At 37.1% G+C, this 26,574-nt stretch overlaps 3 protein-coding genes across 4 annotated transcripts; 1 reads left to right on the plus strand and 2 right to left on the minus strand.

The window, feature by feature from the left end:
* Positions 1-870: 870 nt before the first annotated feature.
* On the plus strand, positions 871-6,175 carry LOC140013611 (transcription factor EGL1-like). Of its 2 annotated transcripts, none has more exons than XM_072062972.1 (9): positions 871-1,330; positions 1,412-1,639; positions 2,224-2,478; positions 3,798-3,894; positions 4,019-4,033; positions 4,219-4,275; positions 4,378-5,232; positions 5,328-5,771; positions 5,909-6,175. In XM_072062972.1, exons 2-9 carry the CDS (start codon positions 1,518-1,520, stop codon positions 5,978-5,980), a joined length of 1,917 nt encoding a protein of 638 aa, XP_071919073.1. In that variant the 5' UTR covers positions 871-1,330; positions 1,412-1,517; the 3' UTR covers positions 5,981-6,175. The 2 variants fall into 2 exon arrangements, with proteins under 2 accessions (XP_071919073.1, XP_071919072.1); XM_072062971.1 differs by having other exon boundaries at positions 871-1,073.
* A 1,388-nt stretch (positions 6,176-7,563) lies between these two features.
* LOC140013612 (uncharacterized) lies at positions 7,564-12,463 on the minus strand. Its single transcript, XM_072062973.1, has 6 exons — positions 11,720-12,463; positions 10,353-10,603; positions 9,055-9,430; positions 8,815-8,946; positions 8,555-8,730; positions 7,564-7,972 (listed from the first exon to the last, which is right to left on the minus strand). Exons 1-6 carry the CDS (start codon positions 12,263-12,265, stop codon positions 7,849-7,851), a joined length of 1,605 nt encoding a protein of 534 aa, XP_071919074.1. The 5' UTR covers positions 12,266-12,463; the 3' UTR covers positions 7,564-7,848.
* A 4,325-nt stretch (positions 12,464-16,788) lies between these two features.
* LOC113703277 (uncharacterized) lies at positions 16,789-21,578 on the minus strand. The gene is made up of 7 exons (XM_027224586.2): positions 21,237-21,578; positions 20,692-20,915; positions 20,098-20,162; positions 18,263-19,880; positions 18,034-18,194; positions 17,694-17,880; positions 16,789-17,615 (listed from the first exon to the last, which is right to left on the minus strand). Exons 2-7 carry the CDS (start codon positions 20,837-20,839, stop codon positions 17,026-17,028), a joined length of 2,769 nt encoding a protein of 922 aa, XP_027080387.2. The 5' UTR covers positions 20,840-20,915; positions 21,237-21,578; the 3' UTR covers positions 16,789-17,025.
* Positions 21,579-26,574: the final 4,996 nt, after the last annotated feature.

Here is a 26,574-nt window from a genome sequence, read left to right on the forward strand (position 1 = left end):
CTTCCATTAAAACGTCGATAACTATTCTTAAGATTTTAATTAAAATTCATACAGTAGACGAATGCTTCATTTTTTTTTTTCAATAGCTCAAATTTTGCTACTTCTCCTCTATATATTGTTCATTGTTTACCTTGAGGAAATTCTTTATATATTTGAAAATTTATTAAATCGTCATAGCAACTAAAAAATTTTCTTGCCATGTGTATGATAAATTGCCATACAAATAAACAGAAAATCTTTAGAGATCTATTGTGTTAATTCATGATTTTTTATTGGTAGAATGCATAATGATAACTCTTCCAGACGACTATTAACTAACCTTGGTGTTAATTCTAATGCTAATTATGACTTAGATTCTCTGCGATGGGCCATTTCTCTTTTCCTTTAAAATGAAACTTTTATATTTCACACTAAACTATGATCATTATCAAAGCCAAAGTTTAAGCATGATTAATTAGTTTTCCGTAGTTAAAGTCCACATGGTAGCAAATATATTAACAAGGGAATACATTTTGAAATTGCATTAGTTTGGAAATATTTTTTAAGAGGAAGATCATAATGGCATTACGCTCCACATTTTTCTAATAAAACTTGGTAGTCCTAGTCCTGTCTGATAATTTACTGTTTCTTGTTTGTTTCCACATTTACCATATCTGTGTCCGAGTACCCAAGATTTTTGTCGTACTCTTTATTTTGTTTTTCTGTAAATTGTAAAAACTAGCTACAAATACAACAAGTTTAGCCTATTATTTTTTCTATTTTTGTTTCTGAGCAATTATTTTTGCATGGTTTCACTTTCACTTCCACAAGGACCGTAACCACTTAAGTTGATGGTTTCTTCTCCTCTCCTGTAGGTCCCAAATGTTTCAGTTCCTGCACCAAAGGTGCTGAGATCTTTAATAATGTCTGCCCTTTTCTTCCCTATCAATTTCTTTCTGTAATCCAAGCAAACAAAAAAAAAATAGTGATGTATAGTGGGCTTCTCCAGTCTGTCCCGTAATTTCAGCTCGTCCTCTTACTCTATCAACCGTTAACTCGAAATCCTTATCTCTTCAGTGATGGTCCTGATGGATGTGAGTTTTCTACTCCATGAAAAACCTTGTCCGAACTTACCATGACAAACACGTGCACATGCATGTATTTGTGAGAGTTTTCTCGGACTTTTCTGGGAGAGTTCACTTGAAAAAATCCCCCATATCCCGGTCTTATCGTTCTGGAGTGTGAATCAAGGAAAATCCAGGTCTTGAAGTTGAGGGTCATGCAGAAAACACATTGTTATGCATGCGCTTTAGTTCCCTACGAGCAAAGCCTTCGTGGATTAATCACAAAAGTTTGAGGCACTAGCTAGTAGTTGGTTCTGTTTAAAGTCTTCTTGCAGCCATACAAATTTCGGTTTTTTTTCTTTTTGTAGGGTACAAATTTGAGTTATACTAAGCTGGGAAGTAGGATTCCGCCGGAAGTCAAAGTTTAGCCTTATCAGCTTAAGAAGGAAAGGGTGTGCAGTGTGCTACAGGACAATGGCAACAGGACGACTCCAAAATCAACCGGCTGAGAGTCTGAGGAAGCAGCTCGCTCTTGCTGTTAAAAGTATTCAATGGAGCTATGCAATTTTCTGGTCCATTTCCTGTAGACAACCAGGGTATTCAATAGTATTCTGCTTCTGCTTTGCTGACGTCCTTTATTTTATTCAATTGTTTGTTTTTTTGAAAATCTTCCGCAGAATTTTTGCAGCAAATTTTTGTTGCCTTTATCCTCCATCACCATTTTTCTCTCAGAAGGTCTTTTTCTTCCCCCGCCCTTCTCTGTATCTTTTTCCTTTTTCAATATTGTTAGTCTAAAGGGTTACTGCAGAAACTACTATGTAGTATGAGATTCCAGGAATATGGAATAGACAAATGAATGGCGTCACATGAGTACATATTCAGGGGAATCTTCTGAGGTTGTAAGAACAATTAATTTTAGTACATAAGAAACTTTTTTTTTTTTTTTTTCTAAATTACCTTCGCTGACCATTTTAACCAAAATTCTAACAGTGGAATACTCCAAGCTTACCGTTTCCAAACAAACCTAGAAATATGCGATATTATGCTGACTTTCAATCTTACTTGTTTCTTTTTGATTTCTAACTTTAACAATATCAGTAATTATCAGCACTATAGCTCTTAAGGAAGATTTTTCATGAGTGCATAAGGTAATCTGATGCTACTGGAACTAACTGTGTAGGGTGCTAGAATGGATTGATGGATACTACAATGGAGATATAAAGACAAGGAAAACGATTCAAGCAGTGGAGCCTAGTGCTGATCAGCTGGAATTGCAGAGGAGTGAGCAACTGAGAGAGCTATATGAGTCCCTCTCGGCAGCCGACACCAGCCCTCAAGCTAAAAGGCCTTCAGTTGCTTTGTCTCCAGAAGACCTCACAGATACCGAGTGGTATTTCTTGGTTTGCATGTCTTTCGTGTTCATCACCGGCCAAGGGTAAATTCCTTTTCATCCTTTTGCCCTTTTTTGGATGTTATTTTCATTTAGGGTCTGTTTGATTGATTGATTGGGTGTAAGATATTTTCCCTGGAAAATGAATGCTTTCCCATTCGTTTTCCGGTGTTTGGTTGACGAGTTTGGGCTCCTAGAAACCTAGATCTCGAATGTCCAACCCACAGCAGCAGCACCTTGCAGCCTAACATACGTTTTGCTTCGTCATGCCTAGCACTAGCAAAGCTGCCTACCATCCACGTTCATTTGTCACCACAGCTGCAAAAAACTCCCCCCATCACCACCATTGCCACCACTTCCTCTTTGCCAGTCCCAGCACCATCCCCACGGCAAAAGAAAATTATCTTCAATTGGGAAGTCTCATGAAACAACGAGAAGTTCGTCAAAAATACCAATTGCGGGTATTGCAGAAATTAAGATTCATCAGATTAGTTCATCAATAAAGGAGAATCTTTTATGGATACGATAATTTCTATTCTACACCTACACCTACTTCTATTGTATACTACGGGGAAGGGGGTGAACCCAAATGAAAAATTCGGAGGGAACTGGACCAAACGGATACACCTATTACTACTTTACACAAAGAGGAAGGAGTGAACCCAAATGGATCACTGAAAAATCCGGAGGAAACTGGATCAGACGGGTACCCATCCTCGTCGGCGAATGCGAATGCAAATCAAAAAATTTGATTCCTTACCCTACATTCATTCATTCATATAGAACTTTGAGCCTGCTAGCCAATTAGCTTAGAGGTAGTTGGTTAATAATGTGACGAAAGCATATGGCCGCTTTCGACATATGATGGCATGGGCGTCCAAGCAATCTTGTTGATGATGGTACAAGTACGGTATGACGGGTCTCCTTCACAAATGCCTTTTTTGTGTACCCATCTAAATTCACTGAACAAATTGGACAAAAAGTACATACTGCTTCCTCTAGTTACAAGGACCTGATTCACATGTGTCCATGATCCAAGTGGGCACCGACCGATGGTCCTTTACCTGCAATGGCAACGTGCATGCGGTCGGGTCGATAATACTAACCATTTTCACCCTCCGGTTTGGCCAGTGGCTAATTTTAGTCACCATCATTGGGTCCGCCTTTGGAGGCTGGGGAGCAATAATAATGCAACCAAACTTCGAAGTTGAACCTTTTGCTTACTTTAATTTGCCATTTGAATGATCCAAGGGTTTAAAATTAATTTCTTGGCAATTAATGTCAAGAATGGGTTGGAATGGCTAAAATCTAAACCGGTTAACATTTTATTGAATGAGTGTTTTTGCTTTGAAATCCACTACCAGATTGCCAGGACGTACGCTAGCAAAGAATCAGATTACGTGGCTATGCAATGCTCACCAGGCAGACAGCAAAGTGTTCCCTCGGTCTCTGCTTGCCAAGGCAAGTGAGGGGCATCTGGTTGCTGAATTTTATTGGATCATTCATCATTCCCAGAAGATTAACACCTTTTTTTTCTTTTTTCTTTTTTTGGTTTCAATCATTGGACTTTTGCTGCCTTCATCAGAGCGCATCCATTCAGGTAATATGCCATGCCATCACCTTTTATATTTGTACCCACCTGTTGAGGTCATTCAGAAATTTGTACGAAATTCTGCCTTTTAAAAACGCTAAATGCAGGGAAAATTTTAAATCAATGTCGTACTTTTGACCCAAATGATGGCACTAACTGGAGCTTGATTCCCCACTTTTCTTGATTACATTTAGACTGTTGTTTGCTTTCCACATCTAGGAGGTGTAGTGGAGCTAGGAGTAACAGAACCGGTAAGCCTTATTCTTGGACTTGCTCTTCACTTTGATTATCTGAATGAAATCCTATCTTTTGATGATGGACATATTTGTTTTGCTGCTGTACGATATTTGAAGGTCGTAGAGGACAGAAATCTCATTCGGCACATAAAATCTGCCTTCCTGGATAATCCTTACCCCGTCATTTCCAAAATTCCTCACTATGTCCCAAATACAAATGACAAAGACATTGTTGTCTGCGGTCTTGATGATGACATGATTGAAGCTAATTTTGAGCCTCTGGTTGAATGCGAAGACGTAAAGATTTGTTCTCCCAGTAACAGTACAACTGGTTTTGAGGACGCTGATCAGCAGGCACAGAATTCACATATGATGGAAGGCATCAGTGATGAGGCTTGTCATGTACAAAGCTGGCAATTCATGGATGATGAAATTAGCAATTGTATCCATGACTCTATGAATTCCAGAGACTGCACACCTCAAACATATGCAAATGGTGAAAAAGGGGTTCCACTTTCTAATGAAGAAACAGTAAACCATGATTTTAAGCATGACCTGCAAGAATGCAATCTAAAGAAACTGGATCACTTTAACTTTCGCAGTGATGATGCTCACTATCAAGGTGTTCTTTCTGCTCTATTGAAAAGCTCGCACCAGCTAATTTTGGGACCATATTTCACAAATAGCGATCAAGAATCAAGCTTTGTAAGCTGGAAGATAGAGAGACCACAGTTTGTCCAGAAACAAGGGGCGATGTCACAAAGAGTTCTAAAGAGCGTAGTGTTCGAAGTTCCTAGGATGCACGGTGACTGGAAACTCAAATCCAGTAAAGGCTACGGCAAAAGAGAGAGCATTTGGAGACCAGAGGCAGATGAAATTGATAACAATCACGTCTTGGCTGAAAGGAAAAGGAGAGAAAAATTAAACGAAAGATTTATGATGCTTGGATCATTGGTCCCATCTAATGGCAAGGTACTTAAATATCATTTTTTCCTTTTTTTTTTTTTTTGGTAATTATCGAAACGCGTAATGCGCTAATAGAAGCTCAATTGCTTCTCATATTCCAGCTTGATAAAGTTTCAATACTGGATGGTGCAATTGACTATCTGAAAGAGCTTGAAAGAAGAGTAGAGGAGCTTGAATCCGTCAAAGAGGCGATAGAGCTAGAGGCAAGAACAAAGAGGCTGCAGCAAGAAGCAACAGAGAGGACCTCTAATAATTATATCATGAATAAAGTTGGCAAGAGCAGGAGGCCCGTAATCAGCAAGAGGAAGGCAAGTAATGTTGAAGAAATTGAAGCTGAAACCAATTACTGTACGTTGACAGAGCGCTCAAGTGATGATCTAACTGTGAGAGTGATCAACAGGAATGCCTTGATTGAACTTAAGTGTCCTTGGACAGAGTCTGTCTTTTGTGAAATTATGGAGGCAGTAAGCAAGCTCAATCTAGATTCTCACACCGTTCAATCTTCCAACACTGATGGAACTCTCACTGTTAAAATTAGAGCTAAGGTTTGATTCCTATTTCTTGATTTACTATTAATGAACCTCCAATTCAGCTAGTTACCATCTTGTAGAGAAAGTTGCATTTTCAAGTAGCACTATTACGAACTGTATTTATCTAACAGCTTTCACGGAATGAATTTCAGTTCAAGGGATCAAAAGTTGCAACACCTGGTATGATCAGACGAGCACTTCAGAGAGTCCTCCGAAAGTACTGAAGACTGAAGATGACCATGTTGCAAGACGAGTTTCAGTTCATGATGGTAGCTTTAGTTAGTGACTCAAGTGAATGTACAACATGCTGTAATCTTCCAATATTTTCAGGGATTCTGACAGTTAAAAAAGGACCAGATGTTTAAAGAGGCATTTGCCCAGAGGAGGGCAGTCTAATAAATGGAAAGCGTTCTTCTTTATATCCAGAATATCCACAATCCTTTGAAGTGGGACATACCTATATATACCTGCAGACATTTGTTTACAGCAGAGCACAAAAAGGAAAAATCCACAGGGTTCATTATGAGTTCCCTAAGCACAAGACGCTCTAACAGGATAACTTTGACTGACGCAGCCGAACTACTATTGTAAGGAATTTACGAAGAGAGTTTAGTATGGGAGAGGGCTGCTCAAGAATATTAACCAAATAGTACAAGTCGAAAAAGGGGAAGATAGAAATGCTCTTTACAATTTACAACTGTCAAGCTTCAGGGGACCGGGATTTCACAATGCAACCTCAAAGGATACTTTGAATCACCCATCTAACTTGGCATCAGAACTTGGTCCCTACCAATCAAGTCCCGATAAAAGATGTTCAAGTGACTGAGATTCTCTGACTTTAACTTTGCACTGACAATGATGCTAAGTTTAGGATTGTCTCTTCTTTTTCTTTTCTCATGCAGATCCGATCAATTTATCATCTGAATGACAATTTATCCAATCAATTCCGCTGTTAATGAATCAAATCCTCAAGTTTAGGTACGCTTTTGTAATCTATGATTTTGCTAAGCAATACCAGGAGCATGGCTCTTCTGCCATGTTAAAGAAAAGGAAGAATTCCAACTGGTTTAGAAAATGACCAAGAAAGACACGCAAAAAAAAATTTGATCTCAGGACCCAAGTCTTTTGGTTTAGGCTTGTAGCGGACAACTTGCTTGTAGAATTTGGTACAACTTATCTCACGAAATCGGATAGCAAGCTCGATGTTATTCAAGTTGCTTATGATCTCAAAAACTTCTCTCTTGAAGTTGTTTATTATCGTATAAAAATTCTCTGGAAGTTTTATATGATTTCCTCTTACGTTATTTTCTTTCTATTTCTGCAACGTGCTGCAGAGGAAAAAGAATTCGTAGCATCCGCCAAAACCTAATCACTGGACCAACAAAAATAAATTATGCTGCCTAGTGCAATTCAGTGTGGAGCTGAGGCCAATGCTACTCTGTCTCTGCGAGCAACCAATCAGATGGGCATTTGTTGCTGTAAAGAAGGGCAGAGGGGTCAGAGTTCAGCCACAAAGCAGAAGAAAGCAGCCTTCACATGTAGTGGAATGTCCAGCTATAAAAGCATTCTAAAAACTTAATAGAACACCCTGCAATGAACATTTAACTCACTTGTTCTAATTCAATGTACTTCAAACGAAACGACAATGGTCACTCAAGACGAATTCAATCACTAAAGTTGCTTCTCTCCGGAATATATCTGTTTTTACCAGAAACTCTTACTACCAAGGAGGAGAAAAAGGACAGATACGTTCTTTCCCCTACACTGTATAAAGATATGGTTGCAGCAGATTAGATAGCAAACAATGTGAAAAATAATAAATATTTCTTTTCCCTACACTTATCAGCGTCTTTGACTACAGGAATTAGTACCTTTGAATAGCTATAGTTTGTCTTTCGGGCACATGGTAGAGAAGGCAGAGACTATCTTACAGAACTTGAGACCATTCCTAGAACCTCAGAAGATCCAACGCTTCAGGAAAAAAAAAAAAAAAAAAAAAAAACTTCTCCCTTTCTTAGTAATGTAACCCAAATCAGCAGAAAGCCACAAGATTTTTCCAAACTTTATCAACCACGCTGCATATCACATGATATTATTCCCATTCAATTGTTGATGGAGGCTTCGAAGTAATATCTTGAACAACTCGATTTACACCACGTACGCTATTGCATATCTTTCTTGCAACATCATCAAGGAAATTGTGCTCAAAATTGTACCTAAACATCCCAACCATTTAGATATAGGATTCTGAAGGGAAAAAACAAAAGAAGAAAACAAAGAACTAAAGGAGAGAATATTTATGTCTGAAAATAGGCAGATAAACCACCATGCACAGAGAGAGAGAGAGAGAGAAGAAAATCAGTTGGCATAAGTAACCACATATCCTTGAAACTGAACCTAAAAGTAAATATCATACCACTCCTGGCAAAAGTAAGTATAAGTATAAGAAATGATAATGAGCTGTTTTAACAATTCAAAATCCTCATTCACACAAGTTTAACTAGTCCAACAATCTGCTTAGTTTGAAGGGATGCCAATCCTTCCTACTACTACATGTTTATGCATTCAATCAAGCAACCATTTCAGTTCTACAACTTGAAGTTCAAACCTTTTTTTGTGCAAAAGATAAGACAGATGAATAAATATTTTAAACATTGTTGCAAAGAAGAAACTAATAGATGAACGCATATGTTCAGTATGATTGTAAAGACATGCAGTTCAAAAGATGCAAAGAAGAATCATTTCTCAATTGCTTACAACGATAGAGGTAATCAAAGAATTGCAAAGCGCATAAATACCAGTCAGCAGTCATCCCGTCTTGACTTGTGACAGCTCTCAATGCAACAACATGAGAATGTGTTCTTTGATCTCCTTGAACTCCAACTGACCTTATGGGCAAGAAAACAGCAAAAGCTTGCCATATTTTATCATAGATCCCAGCATCTTTGATTGACTGAACGAAAATCTCATCAACCTACAAGACGTATTTGTTAGCAACAAGCATAGAATGTAACACCAAGACAGCTGACCTGTCCTGAATGAACAAATGGCCCAGAACCTGGCGAAGAATATCCAGTGCATTTCCTTGACTGATGTCACCCAGAACCCTCACTGCAAGACCAGGCCCAGGGAAGGGGTGTCGCTTTAAAAAGGCCTCTGGGACATTTAAAATACTTCCCAATGCACGAACCTGCAAATGAATTCAAGCATTAGCAAGTTAAAATATCAGTTTATCATTTATTGCAGCAGAAGAAACATCATCAAAATGTTTTCGGGATGGAGATATACAACTAAGAACCTCATCCTTGAATAAAAGTTTAAGTGGTTCAATGAGCTTTAGCTTCATGTTCTTTGGCAGCCCTCCAACATTATGATGACTCTTGATTGTGTGAGAATGGGTGCTTTGAGTTCCAGGTGGCGGACAAGATTCAATCACATCAGGATACAATGTTCCTTGGACCAAGTAAGCAGGTTTCTTTCCGAATTTCTGCTCCAGATCATGAGCAAATGCATCAAAAATGTTGATAAACTCCTTTCCAATTATTTTTCTCTTCATTTCAGGATCAACCACCCCTTTAAGCTGGCTAAGGAACTGCTCTGCGGCATCAACACAAGTAACAGGTAAATGAAGATCCCTTTCAAAAGTTTCCATCACCCGTTCTCTCTCCTTATACCTAGAACAAACAAAAGAGTGAATCAGAATCCAAAGACATGAATAAATCCCTAACAGTGTCAAATGTTACATTGCAAAGTCATTTCTCGTACATTACTATTCATGATGTTTGAGAAGATACCTTTAGTAGTACCCGTTACATGAAAATTGATATTTTTGTGCAGTCTTTCTTATGATTTTCTGATAGTAGGCCAAATCCTTCAAATCAACACCAGAAAAGCATTGAGAAATTTTCAACTTCTATATCAAAATTCCATAGAACCATTAGCCTTTATAAAATCAGCAGATCCTAACCTTTCCTTAAGCTAAAAGCTGTTTTGACTTCTTTTAGGCTGCTAAGAGATGCACTTGGTGCCTGCTTTGATTATTCTCTTTGAAACAAAAAGATATTCCAAGGGTGTTTTGTGTAATAGCTTTTTCTTTCCAAGCTTCTAAGACAATAATACTACTTTAATCTTCCACAAGTTTTTACAGGAGTCACTTCTTAATTATCTCTAATATAAGCTGAAGCTCACTCGGATAATCTCCATAACATGAATAAGAGAAATTAAAATAAAAAAGGAAAAAGAAAACAGAAAACAGAAAAAAGTAAAAGAGGGTAAATAGTGAAAAGAAAGGAAAAGAAGGAAAAGGCAACACAATCCCTCAACACCCATTTTTACTCTCCCAATAAACTTTGTGATTCATATGATATCCCAATCAAGAACATGAACAAGAAAAGGCGGTGAAAAAAACAAAGAAAGGTTGATAAGGTAGCTTGGGTATCTCCTAGTGACATATAAAGCATAACAACACCATGACCATACTAACCATCTTCTAAATGCATTAAGGATTGCTCCAAAATTTAACATTAGAGAGTCTGCTATAATAATGAAGCACTTATGCTAATGAACCATAATAGTCGAAAGCATTTGCATACGAACCTCAATAAACCATTATCAACAAAGACACAGTGGAGCCTGTCTCCAATTGCTTTATGAACAAGAGTAGCAGCAACAGTAGAATCGACACCCCCAGATAATGCACAAATGACATGATCTTCAAGTCTGACCTTTTCCTGAATGGCTTTTATTTCTTGCTCAAGGACATCTTTCATCTTCCACTCAGCACTAACACCACAAACATCAAAAAGGAAGTGTTGTAATGTTTCCATCCCTTCATGCGTATGAGTGACCTGCCCCATATTGAAAAACTTGTAAAATATCTAGTAACAAACTTTTTGCTTATGGCCATACCGGTCACATGACTCTTTCACTTAGATAAAGTATATGTAAATCATGACCTAAAGAAACACAATCAAAATAATCCTTTTCTATTTCATTTTTCATACAGACGGTAGGGTTGTACAGTGCTAGCCACCCACTTTGTCTGATTGGTGTCTCTCTAAACGAGTAATCTGGGAACTATTTAGTCATTCTATAACACTGGGGCATATCAAGAACATGGTTCCAACATGACATATTTACCTGTATATATCAATCACCCGGTTTTTTATTTGCAAGGCAGCATGCAAAATGAAAAATGCAATTCATTTATTTTTTTAGTCCCCACAGTGATCAATGACAAGATGCCACATGCTCAGTTACGGACTTACACCTAAGAAGACATGATGCTTTAAGAAAATTGTGTCCAGTTAAAAATCCTTCGAACATGTCATAGCATTTGTCTCAAATGTCCTACACAATAGATGTTGGATACTAGTACTTATAGATGGCATGAGGGAATAAAAGCTGGTTGATTTTGCAAACAGAGCTGCAAGATGGGAAATTTCAAAGTATATAAATGAAATGTACTATATTTGGAGCTTTGATTTCTCACTTTGCTATGGGTACGGAGTTAATTAGTATTGTTGCTGATACGTATAAACTTTAAAGAAACAAGAGCAGCCTAAAAAAGTCAGCTACTCTATAGCTATAACACCATCATCAACATGACCCAATAACCCATATATCAAACTTAAATAAAACATTGACTTTATATGTACCTTTTACTCCAATTTCGTGCTGGAAAAAAAAATCAAGAATTTTTGAATTGTTCCAGTCCGATAGGCAGTGAAGACATGTCTAAAATTGGTTATTTTCCAAAGTGAGACCCATGTAACAAACGTTCCATCGCAATGATCATTGTAACATTGGACAAATACAAAATGCAATGATCATTAATCTTGGTAATTGCACATTCTTTTAGCGCTGCATGATTAAAAAGTGTACAAACAATTACACAGTTCAACGTTATCAACCAAATTTTACCTCATATACCAATTAATTCAAGCTAAATACACAAATTTTACCTCAGGATGGTATTGAAACCCATAAAACCTCCTCTTGTTGTCCTCCACCGCAGCGACCGCCCCCTGTTGACTCCTGGCCGCAACCTCAAACCCCTGAGGCAATTTCACAGCCTCATCTCCATGACTCATCCAAACAACCTGTTTATCCCCAACCTTTCTATTCCCAAACAACCCACAAGCCTTCTGCACCTCAATCTCCATCCTTCCATACTCCTGCTTCTCTCCAATACTCACTTGCCCGCCAAGCCTCTGCACGAGCAGCTGCAGCCCATAACAAATACCCAAAACAGGAATCTTCTCCGACTCAACATACTCGATGAACCCAGATGGAAAACACGGTGCTTGGGGCGCGTGGACGCTGTGGGGACCACCGGAGAGGATAATCACTTTCGGGTTTTCTTTACGGATGGATTCGAGTGAGGCTGTGCCGTTTAAGCAGAGGGAGTAGACTGAGAGCTGGCGGATTCTTCGGGTGATGAGGTGCGTATATTGGGAGCCATAGTCTAGGATTAGGACTAGGTCGGATTTGACGTCCTGAGAATCCATTTGGGAGAAGGATTGTCGGTTTGGCCGGAGAAGAAGGAGGAGGGTTTTAGGAGGGTTTTAGGTGGGTGAAACGAGAACGGGATGTGCGTGTGCGAGTTTCTTCCGTTTCGGGAAACAAAAAAGAGACTAGGGTTATTGGGTCATGGTTGGCGGGAAGTGGAGCCAAATAGTACTCCCATCTGACTTTAGTTTAATTTATTGAAACAGTTTCGCATGGCCTTGTCAAACCGAATGGAATAGGCATTTCTATCAGTTTGCCAGCTGGGAAAAAGTTGGGTTCCATTTTATCCGAATTCCATTTAAAAAAAGTTGGATCAACTGTTTTTTAGGGTGTTTGATAGGGTGCGTTTTAATAAATTATTTCACTGCTATTTCATAGTTGTTGGAACAAAATATCGCTCTGTTAGATGGATTCTACTCAGGTTTGTTGGTCTATGTTAATTGCAAGAAGTAATGCTGAAAAGTGCTGAAAAATCAAATTTCAGAGGACTTTTTGACAATTAGGCGTGCCCACGCCTAACCCCAACCCAAAAAGCTAGATTCTCGTGATTCGTCGCAAGTGGGGAACTTCAAAAAGGGAGTAAAGTGACTGGTTACAAAATTGGAGATCGGTGAGACCACTCCAGAGCTGAAGGAAGTAATTTGTAATAGAACTTCTATTATTTAGGGAGTTTGGTACTCGAATACCAATTAGAGAAGAGAATAACTAGGAAGGATACGTTTCCTTCTCTGGTGGGGCCTACTAGGGTGGGCAAAAAATTCGAGCCGATCCGAAACCCGACTAATTTGATCCGATTCAATTCGAAAAAATAAGATATCCAATCCTATTTTTCTTAGCAGAGCAGATACGAGCCGGCTACCCGCAAAAATAGATACGGATACGGATCAACAAAATAAAAACTCGCAAGTACCCGACTCGCAGGGTATGTTATATAAATATTAAAAAATAAGAGTTCATTATATAATTTTATAATTTTTAATCCTAAGTGTAAGTAAAGTGGTTCACAATCTCATATGATCCGCCTCTCCTCGTCTTGTCTAAAAAAAGTGAATATTCTTGGTGAAACCTGAATCAAATGAATAAAACAAAGAAAAATTTGTAAAACTCTATTATAAAAATTGTTCATCCCTTTCATTCTTGTTCATTTTTATTCTACTTCCATCGATCTTTCCTGCAAATTTTTCATCAATTCAATCAAAAATTTGTGTTTGGAGCTCCAATTTTCTGTTAACTAGATAATTAAAACATTTGTATCATTCATTTATTTATTTATTTTATTGCAATTGTGTCTCTTAAATTTGTCTCATTTACTTTAGTGCAAGAATTTTATTTTTCTTTTTTATCACCTTTAATACAACAAGATCTATTACAAAGATGTAAGAAAGTTGGGAAAAAACTTTCAAAATTATTTTGGTTATACTTTCTTCAAAAATTACTAGTTTTGTTTAATTCTTTTCCGGACTTGATTCCACAATAGACTCATTTTGGATACAATCTTGTACCATAATATTCTTAAGGAAGTTGGAAAAGTTGTCATATATTTATTATTCTTGTGTTTATTATGTTTTAAAAGGATGAAATGCGTGAGAATAGTAATGTGCTCAAAATTATCATAAAACTTCGTTTTATCCTTGTGTTTGTCATATTTGGAAAAGTTGAAAAAGTTGCCTTCGTTTTATCCTTGTATTTGTCATATTTGAAAAAGTTGAAAAAGTTGCCATATACTTATTATCCTTATGTTTGTTATATTGTAAAAGAATGAAATACGTGAGAATAGTGATGTACTCAAAATTATCATAAAATTTCATTTTATCTATTATATATTATAATTCTAATATATATGTACTAAATTTATTAAATCGATTTGATTATTGGATGAAATGTGAGAATGGTGATGTATGGATTTTGATTATAATATCTTTACCAATGTTAATTGGAAAGCATATTTTTTTATTGGAAAATATATTGATATTAAGTGAAAAATATTTGTTTATTAAAAAATATTTTTTTTAGAGGGGTACCCTATGATCCATCCTTTTTTTTCGGGTACCCGAAAATATTTGAAGTGAATTAGAATCGTAAAATGACCGATTCGATATTTTAGGATTGGATCAACTAAATCTTATTAGGGGCGAATATCCGACCGTAACTATCCCTAGTTTGACCGATGAAAAGGAAATCAGTTCCTTTATTTTTGGGTGGCTACCAACGAAAAAGGAGAATTATACTTTCCCAAGGCTTGCTTTTGACATTTGTTTTTGGCTTTGGAAAACCATTAGGAAGAAACTAATAGAGAGTAGCCGCAATTGTGGACTTGTGAATTCCTTTTTCTTAGTTTTGACCGAATTGAAGTAGAGAACCTTAAAACTCTCTCTCGTATGCTTGTGGTTAGGAACAATAGACAGCAACAATTTGTCTTGTTTTTCTTTCGCTGGTTGATTGAAATTGAGAGAACCAATTTAGCGATTTTTTCCAATTTTCTACGCATGGCTGATTCTCCGTTAATAGAGAACTAACTCTCTAATTTTAGTCAAGGGAATAATTGAAAATTTGGTTTGGTAAATATTGTAAAATTTAAATTATTTTAATTACTTTCTTCATTTATTGGTATTTATATATTTTCTGCTTTTAATTGTTATAGCTTTTGTGTATGATTGAATAGTGCACAATATTTAATTATTCGCATAGGTTGTTTTGCTAATTAGGGATAGTTGGATCCATAATTATTCGATTACCTCTGTCCCGATAACAACTGGCATAATTGAACTTATATCAGGGGAATATATGATCTAATTTAAACAAACACTCGTAGCGTGTTTGTTAGTTAAGATTGGACTTTTTTAAACCTTAATGCAATTTAGAAATTAAATTCTACGGTCGTACCTAAAATTGTTTTCAGGATAGAGAAATAGTCAACGGTTATACTTTGACTATCGAAAAAATAAGAAAAAACTGGTTGTTTATCGCGTGTATGACATCTATAACTAATCTATTAATAAATGCTGGAATTTTATGTGAATTGATGATCAGTGCATGAACCATTTCTGAAGTGTACTCTTGGTTAAAGTTTTCCCAAGTATTTCTGTCAATTAATTATTTTTCGCATTTGATTTATTTAGTTCATTAACATTTAATCCTAAAATCTCCCATTTATCTTGACTTAAAAGGAAACAAATTTTTCTCCAATCCTTGAGGAGACAACCCTGCTTGTCACTGTCTACTAGTAAGTGAATTTAGTCAGATAATTAATTCTGGTATATCGGATCAAGCAAACTCATCGGGAACAGTAAATCAAGTAACACATTGCACACACCTAGAGTCCTTGTTTCAGTACTTAGAATTGATTATTGATTATTTTTTGTAGTAGTTAGGTTTCATTATTATTATTACACAGGTTCGACACCTGTCAATGTTTTTGAAAAATTTTACTGTAGCAGAGTTTTTAAAGTATATTTTGAGATATTTTTAGAAAATATTTTGAAATATTTAAGAGTAGTAGAGTTTTTAAAATATATTTTGGGATATTTTTTAAATATTAAAAAAAATTTAGACTACTTTTTAGGTTACATTTTAAAGTACTTTTTAAAAATTTTTACAGTATTTAAAAAACTAGTTTTTGAAAAACTCCTAGATCCAAACAGAGCAATTATGAGAAGAAAATAAACTTGCCTCTGATTACATTGGCTAAAGCATGAGCTATAGCTACTGTCTTCCTACAAACCTTGACTATTCGAACAAAAGACAAACAACTACATATAAACATAAGATGTCTTTCACAATAGCCCGCACCTGTTGGGCCGGATCCTCAATATATTGCAATAACAAAAGGCAGTGAGTTTTAATATCAACAGAATTGCAGGGAATAATAGTTAGGAAGATATCTGAGAGCATGTAAGTAGGCCAGCGCCTCAGTTTGCAAAGGTGTCAATGCTTGAACTTTTCTAGAGTTTGAGGTCTTTGCATGTTTTCAAGATGTTGAGCGAAGGAACCATCTATAAAGGCTTTCACTTGGGTAGGTTGATAAATTGCATCCCCTTCATGGAATGATAGCTCCCAAGTAATGACTTGCTTCTCTGATGATGTGGTTCTGGAGAACATTGATAGTTGTTTTCCTCTTGCCACGGTAGCTTCACTTGATACATTGCATCCATTGCATTCAGTAATTTTTCCAAATTAAAATCTCTGCCCTCCCACACGAATTTATTTCGTGCTAGCCATATATTCCACAAAATATAGATAGACAACATAATGTCATTGTCATCAGGAGCATCTTTGATCCATCCCTGCAGCCAGCCCATACAGCTAAGGAAACTGCTGTACCAGCTTCAAAGTCAAAACATAGCCAAGGAAACTGCCGTACCAGCTTCAAAGTCAAAACATAGCCCATACAGCTAAGGAAACTGGTGTACCAGCTTCAAAGTCAAAACATAGCCGGGAAGCTCTCCAAATTCTAACTGATAATTGCACTCCAGAAACAAGTGTGTAGCAGATTCATTTTGCTTACCACATCGAAAAAGACAGATAGGGGAAGGACAGCAATTCCTTAAATGAAATTACTGAATTTAAGTGCTGAATTGGATTATAAAACAACTTGGTGAAATTAAGCCAAGCACTACTGTAAATCCTTTTTTTTTTTTCTTTAATTTTGTACTTTGTGCTAAGCAAGAGCACGTATATCTTATGAAATGTAATTAGAAGAATGGAGGGAAATAGGAGCCAAAGAAGATACAGCAGTAAAGAAGAAAAAGCAACATGAACTTCAAATTTGCAGTTCAAGAATTGTATCCATCATTGATTCTTGTAGAACATCTTCTGCAATCTGGATCGCAATATCTTCTGCATCAGGACGAAGTTCAAACCATAACCCAAACTTCGCCATATCCATTCCTACAAGCTGATCCAGTGTTGGTTGTCCCAGCTTTGGAGATATGTAGCAATTGACTTCTTTCACTACTTCTTCAATCACGTTTGCTTCAAGCGGAGCAGGCCTGATATTTGGTTTGAGAAGTGATAACCAAGGGGAGCATCCAAAGTAGCAGGAATATATACCTAAGAGGACTTCGTGAATGCAGTCAAGTAGGAGATTGAGTTCACAGTTTGCCTCGACTCGAAATAATCCCACACTATCGGCTGAGTATAGATTGTTTAGAACATGTGGAAGACAAGGACTAAATGCTGATAGCTCTTCAAAATCGAAATTTGAAGCTTGCATAACGGCCCTTATACAGGCTGACATATATTCCTCTTCATCCGTGCTTGCAGGAATATCGACCTTAGGGTCGTCTTCAAGGGATTCGACTTGCAAATGATCATGAAAATCAATACGACGTGGTTGCAATTGTGATTCATCTGCAGATGGTCATGATAATATTTAGCTGATAGTTTCTCGCTAAAAAAAATGCAAAATTTGGTTTGACTGAGACCTACCTTGCTTAGCTGTAGTGCTTGTAGGACTATTGGCATCTTCAGAGGAAAATGGGTCTAGGACAGAAACTGGACTCGGATGACCTTCTCTGTATTTACAAGCGTCCACAATTTCGAGTGCAGATATGTCTAAAGGACTGGAAGCAGGTCTTAATAAAGATCTGTGGTGATGATCCTCTGAAGAATCAGCCTGAAAAGGGGAAAAAAATGACCGTGTATGTCAAACAAAATCTGCGGTAATAAGCAGCAGAAACGAGAAAAAGAAGAAGAGAGAAAATATCTAACTATTTAAGGAGATTAGAAATCAAACGGCTTACACAAATAAGAGGAAATGGAAACTCACCAAACTTGAGGACTTGTAGCCATTGTCGTATAACAATTTGGTTGATTCAGTGCTTGGTCCACAGCAGGTACGATCAACCTTGTCTCGTTCACATGGCACTTCCAAAATGTTCATATTCCCAGGTAGCAGGCTTTCATTTTCCTCAGTATCGTTCATGCAACCTGCAAAACCATTTCAACTGTTTAAAACAGCACTACACTAAACGGAAAGCAAGCATCAGTTTAATTACCAGTAGGTTTAAGGTCATCTCCAGTAGCACAGATGTTTTCCCGACCTTCAATGTCATCACTAATCTTTTCTGGGATATTAGGACTAATTTCAAAAGTTTTCATCTGATCATCTGATCCAGAATCAGCAGATAGTTGAACTTCTTCATTATGCTTCTGAGGGCTTGGCCAGCTCACTCCCTTTCCTTTCTCAATGTCACTGTACGGAAAAAATCTCATCAGCATTGAAGCAGAAGCACTTGTGTCCCTCTTGGGACTACGAGTGAACAAGTAGTCATGATCAGGCAAAGAGAGAATCATCTGCAACGTTCTGGGGGTCTGTTTTCTGGGTAGGGTCTCAGCCAAATTCAAATTTCTGAACCTTTCAGAAAGGTGTCGTTTTGCTTCTATGAATATATCTGACTGTTGGTTGGAGCAGCTTGTGGTTGAGGAGTTGCACTCAGAGACATTCTTGAAATCAATTTCAGGTCCCTTGTGTGATATCAAACCCTTTGGTTTTGGTTGCTTGCCCATCCTCTTGGCATCATTGACAGATCTAGATTCTCCTTTTGAAATAATGGGACTGATCCCGTTTTCAACATATTTCAAGGAATTTTTGTTTCTATAAAGTTGATTTAGACCATCTCCCAATGATATTGAACGCTGCTCTCTCTCGCTTTCTCCTCCCACTCCTTTCAATTTTCTCTTAATCTCTTTGAGGGAAAAGTATGTGGATTTGCTATTTTCCCGTTTATTTTTCAAACTGTGGTGAGACTGCAGAGATGAGCAATGACAAGACACATTCTCAGGCATCTTCCTGCCATTTGATCCTGGCTTCAGAACTACAATCGCATTTGAAGCAGAACTGGTACTTCTCTTCGATGAAAATCCATATCGTTGCTTAAGTTTTTGCCACAGAAGTTTGTTCGCATTCCTCTTTTGTATACTCATGGTAGAAAGGGAATCTTCATAATCGCTTGTTCCACTACTCTGACATTCTGAAGACTGGGAACTAGGAGATGAGTTGATTCCTTTTTTCTCCCTTGGTGGAAACTGCAATTTCTGGATATGTTTCACCAACAGAGAATTAGGATCTTGGAGAAGTTTCAGGAATAAATCCCTGTTTACGTGCAAAATTTCTGAAGCATCTGAGAATGGTTCAGATTTACTGCTGACGGCATCTTTACTCGTATATCTCCGCTTTATATAAATCTGATCGATGAATGCCTTTGCGCTCATCTGAAGAAGCTGCACATTGATCTCATCAAGCTGCTTGAACCTTGAAGGAATAAGACTTCTGTGGATGTCTCCGTTAAATCTTCCATCTTGATGAATCTGACTGAAGATTTCTTCTAACATTGCTGCAAATTTGTGATTGTCTAAAGATAGTTCATCTGAACATGAACACGGATGATGCCCCTCGTGGTCTCTCTCTTTCCTGTGATTTGCCAGCATCTGGGAAGCTTTCTTTAAGCTTTTGCTTGCCTTGTGATTATCTGCTAAATCTGATTTTCCCTGGTGCTGTTTCATAGCTTTTAGTAGTTTCTGTATTTGCTTTTCGGTTGGAAATTCTTCTTGCACGGTATCCTTTACCTTGGTCTTATAGGCATCAACAGCATGGTTTCCCAAGCCTGCTCCATCCTGAAGCGAATTGAACGTTTTCAAAAATTATGAGTTTCAGCCTACAGACAAATTGACATATGTTGAACAATGAGAAGATCTCAAGTGCAAAACTTTTCTGCATAATCTTCTCATAAACGCTTCAACTGCTCCAAAGAATCCAAACCATTTTCCCCAAGAGAACAGAAACACCAAAATAAAATTTTGTGTATTCTGACATAAAATTATATGTACTTACTTCAATGCCTTGGCACTTTTCACAGAAGTCAGCTAGGGTATCAACCTTCCTCGAATGCTGTGCATCTGCAGCAAGCAAAGACAGAGAACTTTCAATGATTGGAAACATATGTCTGCTCTAATCCAGTAAATATAGTGCCAGGCCTTGGTGCTCAATTTAAGTCAAACTTCAGTATCCAATTCTCGAAACCAGGTATCCTCCAGTCCAATTTACAGCCTTATGGAGAGTCTGTGCGGGGTGGGGAGGAGGGGCTTCACTTTACTAGGTTCTTTCACACTGGCATATGTTTCAAAGCTAGAAAAAAAAGTATTTTAACTGGGAAAATTCATTAACTGATCCCATTGTTAAAGAAAAGCATCAGTTCACATACTGTAACTGCAATACTTGAAATGAGGATGCTTGAAAGTGAAAGAACTCTCTATATGACAAACATGTTGCTAAAGAGCTTCTTTTAGGCCGTGAGGATAACACCAAAGTCTGCAATATTTTGCATTCCAATTGAAATGTCATGAACCCCAGGTTGAATAGTTTACATGGTAACTACATTTCCCTCATAAAATTAGTGAACAACAACAGAAGAATTGTTGCCAATACCATGTTTGTGCCTTGTCTTCCCGTTTGACAGCCGCTTCTGATGGGTCCGTCCGGTCCGAAAATCAAACATATCAACCAAACCCCATATGCAGCTCCATCGGTACTTCCCTTTCGGCAGAGGTAGTCTTGGTGATCCAATTTCCATCATTAATCACCAGCAGCTTCAACAAAGAATCCTACTTTGTTCAAAACCATCCATGTATCCAGAGAGTCGAAACAGCAACCTGGAAATTGCAATAAAAAATCATTAAGGAAAAATGTACCAATCACTACTGCTTTTTCCCACAAACATGCAGCATTTTAAACCAATTGCTGCTACTCCATAACACTCTGATCCACTATGAGGCAGCTATTGTAAGTAAATAGGCTAAGCTTAATATCCATCCGATCAAGATGATTTGGCTTGTAAGATTTTCATCAAATTTCTTTTTCTTGAAGAATTTAACAATAAGTAGGAAGCTAACTTGTAAGATGTAGTAAAAATAAGCCTTAAGCATTCAGTATTTGACTGTTGCTTGTGGGAAAAAAGTTCTCGAAATAGATACCAGAAACTTAGCAGGAAAGCCTGGAGAAAAATGGGGTGTCTGGAACTGCTGTCTTCTTCTTCCTCGGCAGGTATTGAGGTCCAGACGAATGTAAACGTAAGAAGAAAAGTAAGAGACAGAGAGCGGCGGGGAAGAAGGCCGCGGAAGAAGGGGAGAAGTGTTTCATGTATTCATAATAAATAATTAGTCATATATTAACAAACAATAATATTATTTATTTGTCATGACATTGACCGCTGAGGCCTGACACAAATCCAATATTTGATTTTCTTAGGTCTCCATTCTCAACCACCAGCCCCTGACAGGCATTGAAAACTAGGAAGATTTGGTCACTGGTTTTCTCATAATCATTTGTGCTCCTTCTCTATCAACAATTAATGGGACAACTGAGAAGAAAAGGAGCATTCATGCAACATGTATTTTAGTACTTTAATTTTTATACGTCTAGTTCCACCCATCCATCTTGACCAAAATTAGTAGTGATTAGTAGAATTTATGATATTGAAATTGTGATTAATAAATCTAAGCTGGAATGACAGAAAATGACAAAAAGGTGGTGTGTTTATTACCAGTAGGACCTCAACCAAATCTAGAAATGGTATCTTAGATGGTACTTTGGCTCTTCTTTGCTTGCAGACAAACCAGTCATCATTGCGAGTAAGTACCAATTGGTCCGTGACTTGCATCGTTTCGTACTTCTCTCCCTGTAAAACTGACACATTACTTTAAGTTACTGCCAAATTGGTTAACTTTTGTGCCTCTCTGAAAATGGTTGAAATATTTGGCACGATTTTTTTCTCTCTCTTTTTTTTTTTACCCTCCTGATTTCAAGTGATTTATCTTCACCAACCATGCATCACTGTACACGAGTGCCGTGTTTCTTACTGTAAATAGCATAATTATCAAACGAAACCTCTAATTGTCAGAACTTGTCGTTCGTTAATTAACTCATTCGAAATCAAGAAAAAAAAAAAAAAAGTAGTAAGGCAAAAGTGCTGAATAATAGTACTAAAAATCAAGAAATCAATATCGAAAGTCAACTCAACTCAAGATATATGAACATCTAAAAGAGAGCAAAACGGGTATTCATCACCGATGATGAATTACATTTGTGTTTGGATAGTAAATTATTTGAAATAATTTTATGAAAAAATACTACTGTAAAATTTTTTTTTTTATGTGATATGTGTGAAATAAAAAGATGATTGAAAAATGTGCTGATAATGCAAGCAAGCCAATGTGTGTAAATAAGGTAAAAATAATCCATTGATTAACTTTCAGCATCAACAAATTCGAGAAATCTGAAGGCAAAGAATAATGGGATTTATCATCTTTACCTCAGCCGATTCAACACTACTAGCTCAAGGCATTGATGCACAGTAGATCCAAAGCAAGTAATAACGTGCAAGTTTTTGCCATCCAACAGAACGCTCACCATCTGCCTAAACCTTGTGGTCTGGAAAACATAATTGCATTCTTTCTAGTACCAAAACAAGGATAAAAAGTCATAGGATTCCCCTCAGCACCACCTATTGCTGCTTCACTTGCATACGTTGCCGCCCAGCCATGCACGGTCACGCACGGCTGCCGGCCACTGTGGACTACGAAACCAAATCCAACAAATTTTCACCAGGGACCACAGCTCACCAACCCGTGTACATTTATTACTGTTGGATTCTCTTGTCGAGCGTTTGAAACCGCTTGAGTATGTTTTATCAGACTCATGTAACCTTTTTTTTTTTTGGGCTCTCGTCTTTGTTTTGACTGAGTATTTCACTATTTTTGCCTGCGGATTATGTTTTTCGTTTGCAAATGGGATACTGATAATGGACACTTGGGGGGGTGACAAATGTTGTAACATCATATGGTTCATTAGATGAAAATTAAACATCAGAACATGTATGAATGTAGTAATGTTTTAGTACGTAAATGAATAATTTAATATATCCAAGACGACACCAAAAATAGGCGGTCAAATTCAAATGGAAAAATAATTAATCATTATTAGGAGGAAGGGATGGGCTGATCAGTAACAGGGACGAGGACGTGTAAGTGAGAGATTCAGGGTTCGAGACCTTCTACTTACACTTAAACAAAATCTAAAAAAAAAAAAAATCATTACTAGTAATTGTAGAGGCTCCTTCTCCCTCAAATAAAAGGATAATGGAGTAAATTTTTAGATGTAACCGGATAAACTTTTTTTTTTTTTTTTTTTTTTTTTTAGAAAAAGAAAGATTGAATGCTAGTACGACGAAATGATGATGATGATTCTGCGTCGAAGTCTCTAATTTTTCAGAGAAAACTAAATATGAATTATTTGATTTTTTTTTTTTTTAATGCTTTGCTTGATTTGGATTTGACGTATAGCTTGCAGGACTAGCTAGTTGGCCATTACAATTAATTTAGTTACCTGCTACACTTGTCGGCAACCACTGCCATTACATACTATATTGTAACTCCAAATCAGAAGAAAACAAAAAAACACCCACCTTCCCAAAGGAAAAAAAATGAAAATTAATTGCGCAAATTTTACGTCATATATCGATTTTATTCGATGCATCTTAATTCCAAACTCATGTCAGAAGTCGTATTTAATTATTATTGGTAGCAAGCAACCATTGCAGAGTCTGTTCAAATGTTGACAAAGAAAATCGTATATTAATTTTAGATTTGGAAAAATCTTATACGTACTAATGGACAAAATCATCCTAAAAGATCATCCGATCCACTCACCTCATTGATATGTGGCTTAAAAGGTATGATCCGATCCTAAAAGATTTGGCTTATTAGTTTAATGGGTTTCATATGTGGTTTGGTTATGCTGCTGTCTGTCCTCTCCTAGCTTGAAGATACCATATAGATATAGACGTGTTTTAGTCGAACAAAATTACTCTCAGCTGTCTGCCATTACATTCAACCACTAGGAATGAGGAGTATAAGTTCGTTTTGGAAGCTGGAAACCGCGTTGTATTGGGTTTATGATGGATACAAGCTAGCTAAGCATGAGGGTTTTTTTTTCTTCTCTTTTTATCGTTCCTGTTTTGCTCCTCACTACAGCTGTTTGAGCATGCAGGAAAATGGTGTAGATTTACCTGTTCAACATGTGTATAGTTTATCTCTAGTGCTGTTCTGGTGCTCGTAATATGTAGCTTAAAAAAGCCCTTATCTTTCTTTAGCAATCAACTTGAGACCACAAAGTTTTGGATTGACAAAAGAAAATGCCCAGATTTCCATAGCAAGATGGTACTGACTGAAGCATGTATCTCTATTGCTTTCGTTGTAACTGTTTCCCACCAAGTGAGTTTTCGAAAAGAAATGCTTTGTTTGGATTGTATTTTTCTGAGTTTTTTTTTTAGAAAAATTACTGTAGCGATTTGATATATACGAGGAAAACTGTGTCCACGAAAAACGTAATAATTTTTCTTTAAAAAACTGCAATCCAAACACATCAAAAATCACTTGCATCCTTGCTTGTCAAATTATTGGAAGCAGAACGCAATTTAATTTGATCTTGTTTGGTTACTTGTAATTAAGTATAAAGTAAAATATATATAAATATATATAATGTAATAAATATGGAGACCTCTTGTTTATGCTTAAAAAAAAAAGTATAATGTAATAAATATCGGATCAAGTCATTCTATGGGGTAATATTTTGGGCCTAATGGGCTGTAAGCATACTCAAGCCAATGGTGAGATAGTGTCCATTGGGCTCATCTGATCTAAGAAAATGATGGGTTCAATCAACCAGCAAAGCATCTCTTACCAGGGCGTTTTGGACTTTGGATACAGAGAAAGCAATGGCAGAAGAAAGGATTTGGCAGGAAAGACTTGGAAATCATTTGTTTGGGGGATTTCAAGTGAAAGGAAAGAGAGGAAATCAAGGAAATTGAAAGATTCTGTCTCATTTGTAATTTTGTGGTGAATCGGAATCCTATAGCTTTCTTCGCGTCCGTGTTGATCTTAGTTTACTTTTTACATGTTTTTGCAGCTTGGTTTATGCAAAGATGAGAACCTGGAGTCAACAATTTGACAATTTCAACCAATTCAGGCCACAAATTTAAAATTCTAAGCAACACTTCAAATGTAAATTCACTTATTATAGTATATACACTCTCGCCTGTCGAATGCATGGGAGTTAATCTAAATTTGAATTTAAAATCTAAATTTTGTATACGTCATGCAATCAGTTGTAATAGTATATATTACCAGTTAGTCTTTTGAATAAAGAAGTATGGTTAATTTGAAAAAAAATGTAGCAATATAGAAGTACAATATAAGTAAGTATATGTATTTATATAGTAACTTAGATATATTTTTTTTTGTCAAAGCCTTTTGTAAGACTTTTGTGACTTTACAAACCTAAATCCCGAATAAACCTCAAAAGCCGGCCAACTCTCGAGATTCCTCAGGAGACTTATAAACCCATCCAAATCCCCTTCCAGCCCCGATGTGGGATAACTACCTAAGGGGGCAGCTGCTACTAAGACCTAAATATCTTAATGAATATCCACTTGAGAAACAATCAATGAGTTGAGCAGTTTGAACTCTACGACTCTTCTCGAGCAGGCGGTCGGAAATCTGATTCCTAAGACAATAGATAGATGCAACTTAGGAGCAGTAGGCGTCCCCCCTTGTAATAAAATAGAGTTTTTCCTTTGCCACGATCCTCCTTGTAATAGAATAGGATTTAAAAAAAAAAAAAAAAAAAAAAAGAGTATCCACTTGACACCGTTAGAAAAATTGATAGGCTCTTTTTGGTTGGTAAATTAATGTTTTTCCTTTATCAAGTGAAGTTTTGGGTTTGGCATTATGCATGCTCTAATCCTTGTCAATATAATTAGTAATGACCCGCGCTTGATTGAAACCATGCAGTAACAGCCAAACATGCAACCGATAGAATTTGCCTCCTAATTTCCTTGATGTTACTGCGAAACAAAAGAAGGCCAAAATTAAGAAACTAATGAAGCAAAAAGCAAGAGTACATGGAGGTTTATGCACGAATATGCATATGTGCTGCCCACACACTCTACGTAAATACCAGCTGAATTGAGAAATCAATCATTGATTGCTGATATAAAAGCTTGGTTGAACCCAAAGTTGGCGGAGCGACCTTGCTATCAAAATAGCATTCCGTGGTTCCGTCCGAAAGCCGAAAGGCTATAGATGCCCATGTCCATGGCTCCTGCTCGCCTATACAAATAGCATTCGAAGTTATCGTCGCTGAAGTGCACGCAATTAGGCTTGTATATCCTTATCTGCGGAAGGGTCAACAAAGATGGAGGAATTATGACCCAAGAACAAAGCTTTATCCCGCAGGTTTCTGACTTGTGCGCAT

This window comes from Coffea arabica, chromosome 8c (genome assembly GCF_036785885.1).
Source record: "Coffea arabica cultivar ET-39 chromosome 8c, Coffea Arabica ET-39 HiFi, whole genome shotgun sequence".
Taxonomy (NCBI): domain Eukaryota; kingdom Viridiplantae; phylum Streptophyta; class Magnoliopsida; order Gentianales; family Rubiaceae; genus Coffea; species Coffea arabica.

What these genes read in the sequence shown, in the direction of transcription:
- LOC140013611 (XM_072062972.1), top strand. Translation starts at nt 1,518, where the DNA reads ATGGCAACAGGACGACTCCAAAATCAACCGGCTGAGAGTCTGAGGAAG. An exon ending in ATTTCCTGTAGACAACCAGG is followed by an intron (nt 1,640 to 2,223) that starts GTATTCAATAGT and finishes CTAACTGTGTAG; the next exon opens with GGTGCTAGAATGGATTGATG. An exon ending in AGCTAGGAGTAACAGAACCG is followed by an intron (nt 4,276 to 4,377) that starts GTAAGCCTTATT and finishes CGATATTTGAAG; the next exon opens with GTCGTAGAGGACAGAAATCT.
- LOC140013612 (XM_072062973.1), bottom strand. Translation starts at nt 12,265, where the DNA reads ATGGATTCTCAGGACGTCAAATCCGACCTAGTCCTAATCCTAGACTAT. An exon ending in GGTTTCAATACCATCCTGAG is followed by an intron (nt 10,604 to 11,719) that starts GTAAAATTTGTG and finishes AATATGGGGCAG; the next exon opens with GTCACTCATACGCATGAAGG. An exon ending in GTTGATAATGGTTTATTGAG is followed by an intron (nt 9,431 to 10,352) that starts GTTCGTATGCAA and finishes TGTTTGTTCTAG; the next exon opens with GTATAAGGAGAGAGAACGGG.
- LOC113703277 (XM_027224586.2), bottom strand. Translation starts at nt 20,839, where the DNA reads ATGATGGAAATTGGATCACCAAGACTACCTCTGCCGAAAGGGAAGTAC. An exon ending in AGATGACCTTAAACCTACTG is followed by an intron (nt 18,195 to 18,262) that starts GTAATTAAACTG and finishes ATGGTTTTGCAG; the next exon opens with GTTGCATGAACGATACTGAG. An exon ending in GCTACAAGTCCTCAAGTTTG is followed by an intron (nt 17,881 to 18,033) that starts GTGAGTTTCCAT and finishes TCCCCTTTTCAG; the next exon opens with GCTGATTCTTCAGAGGATCA.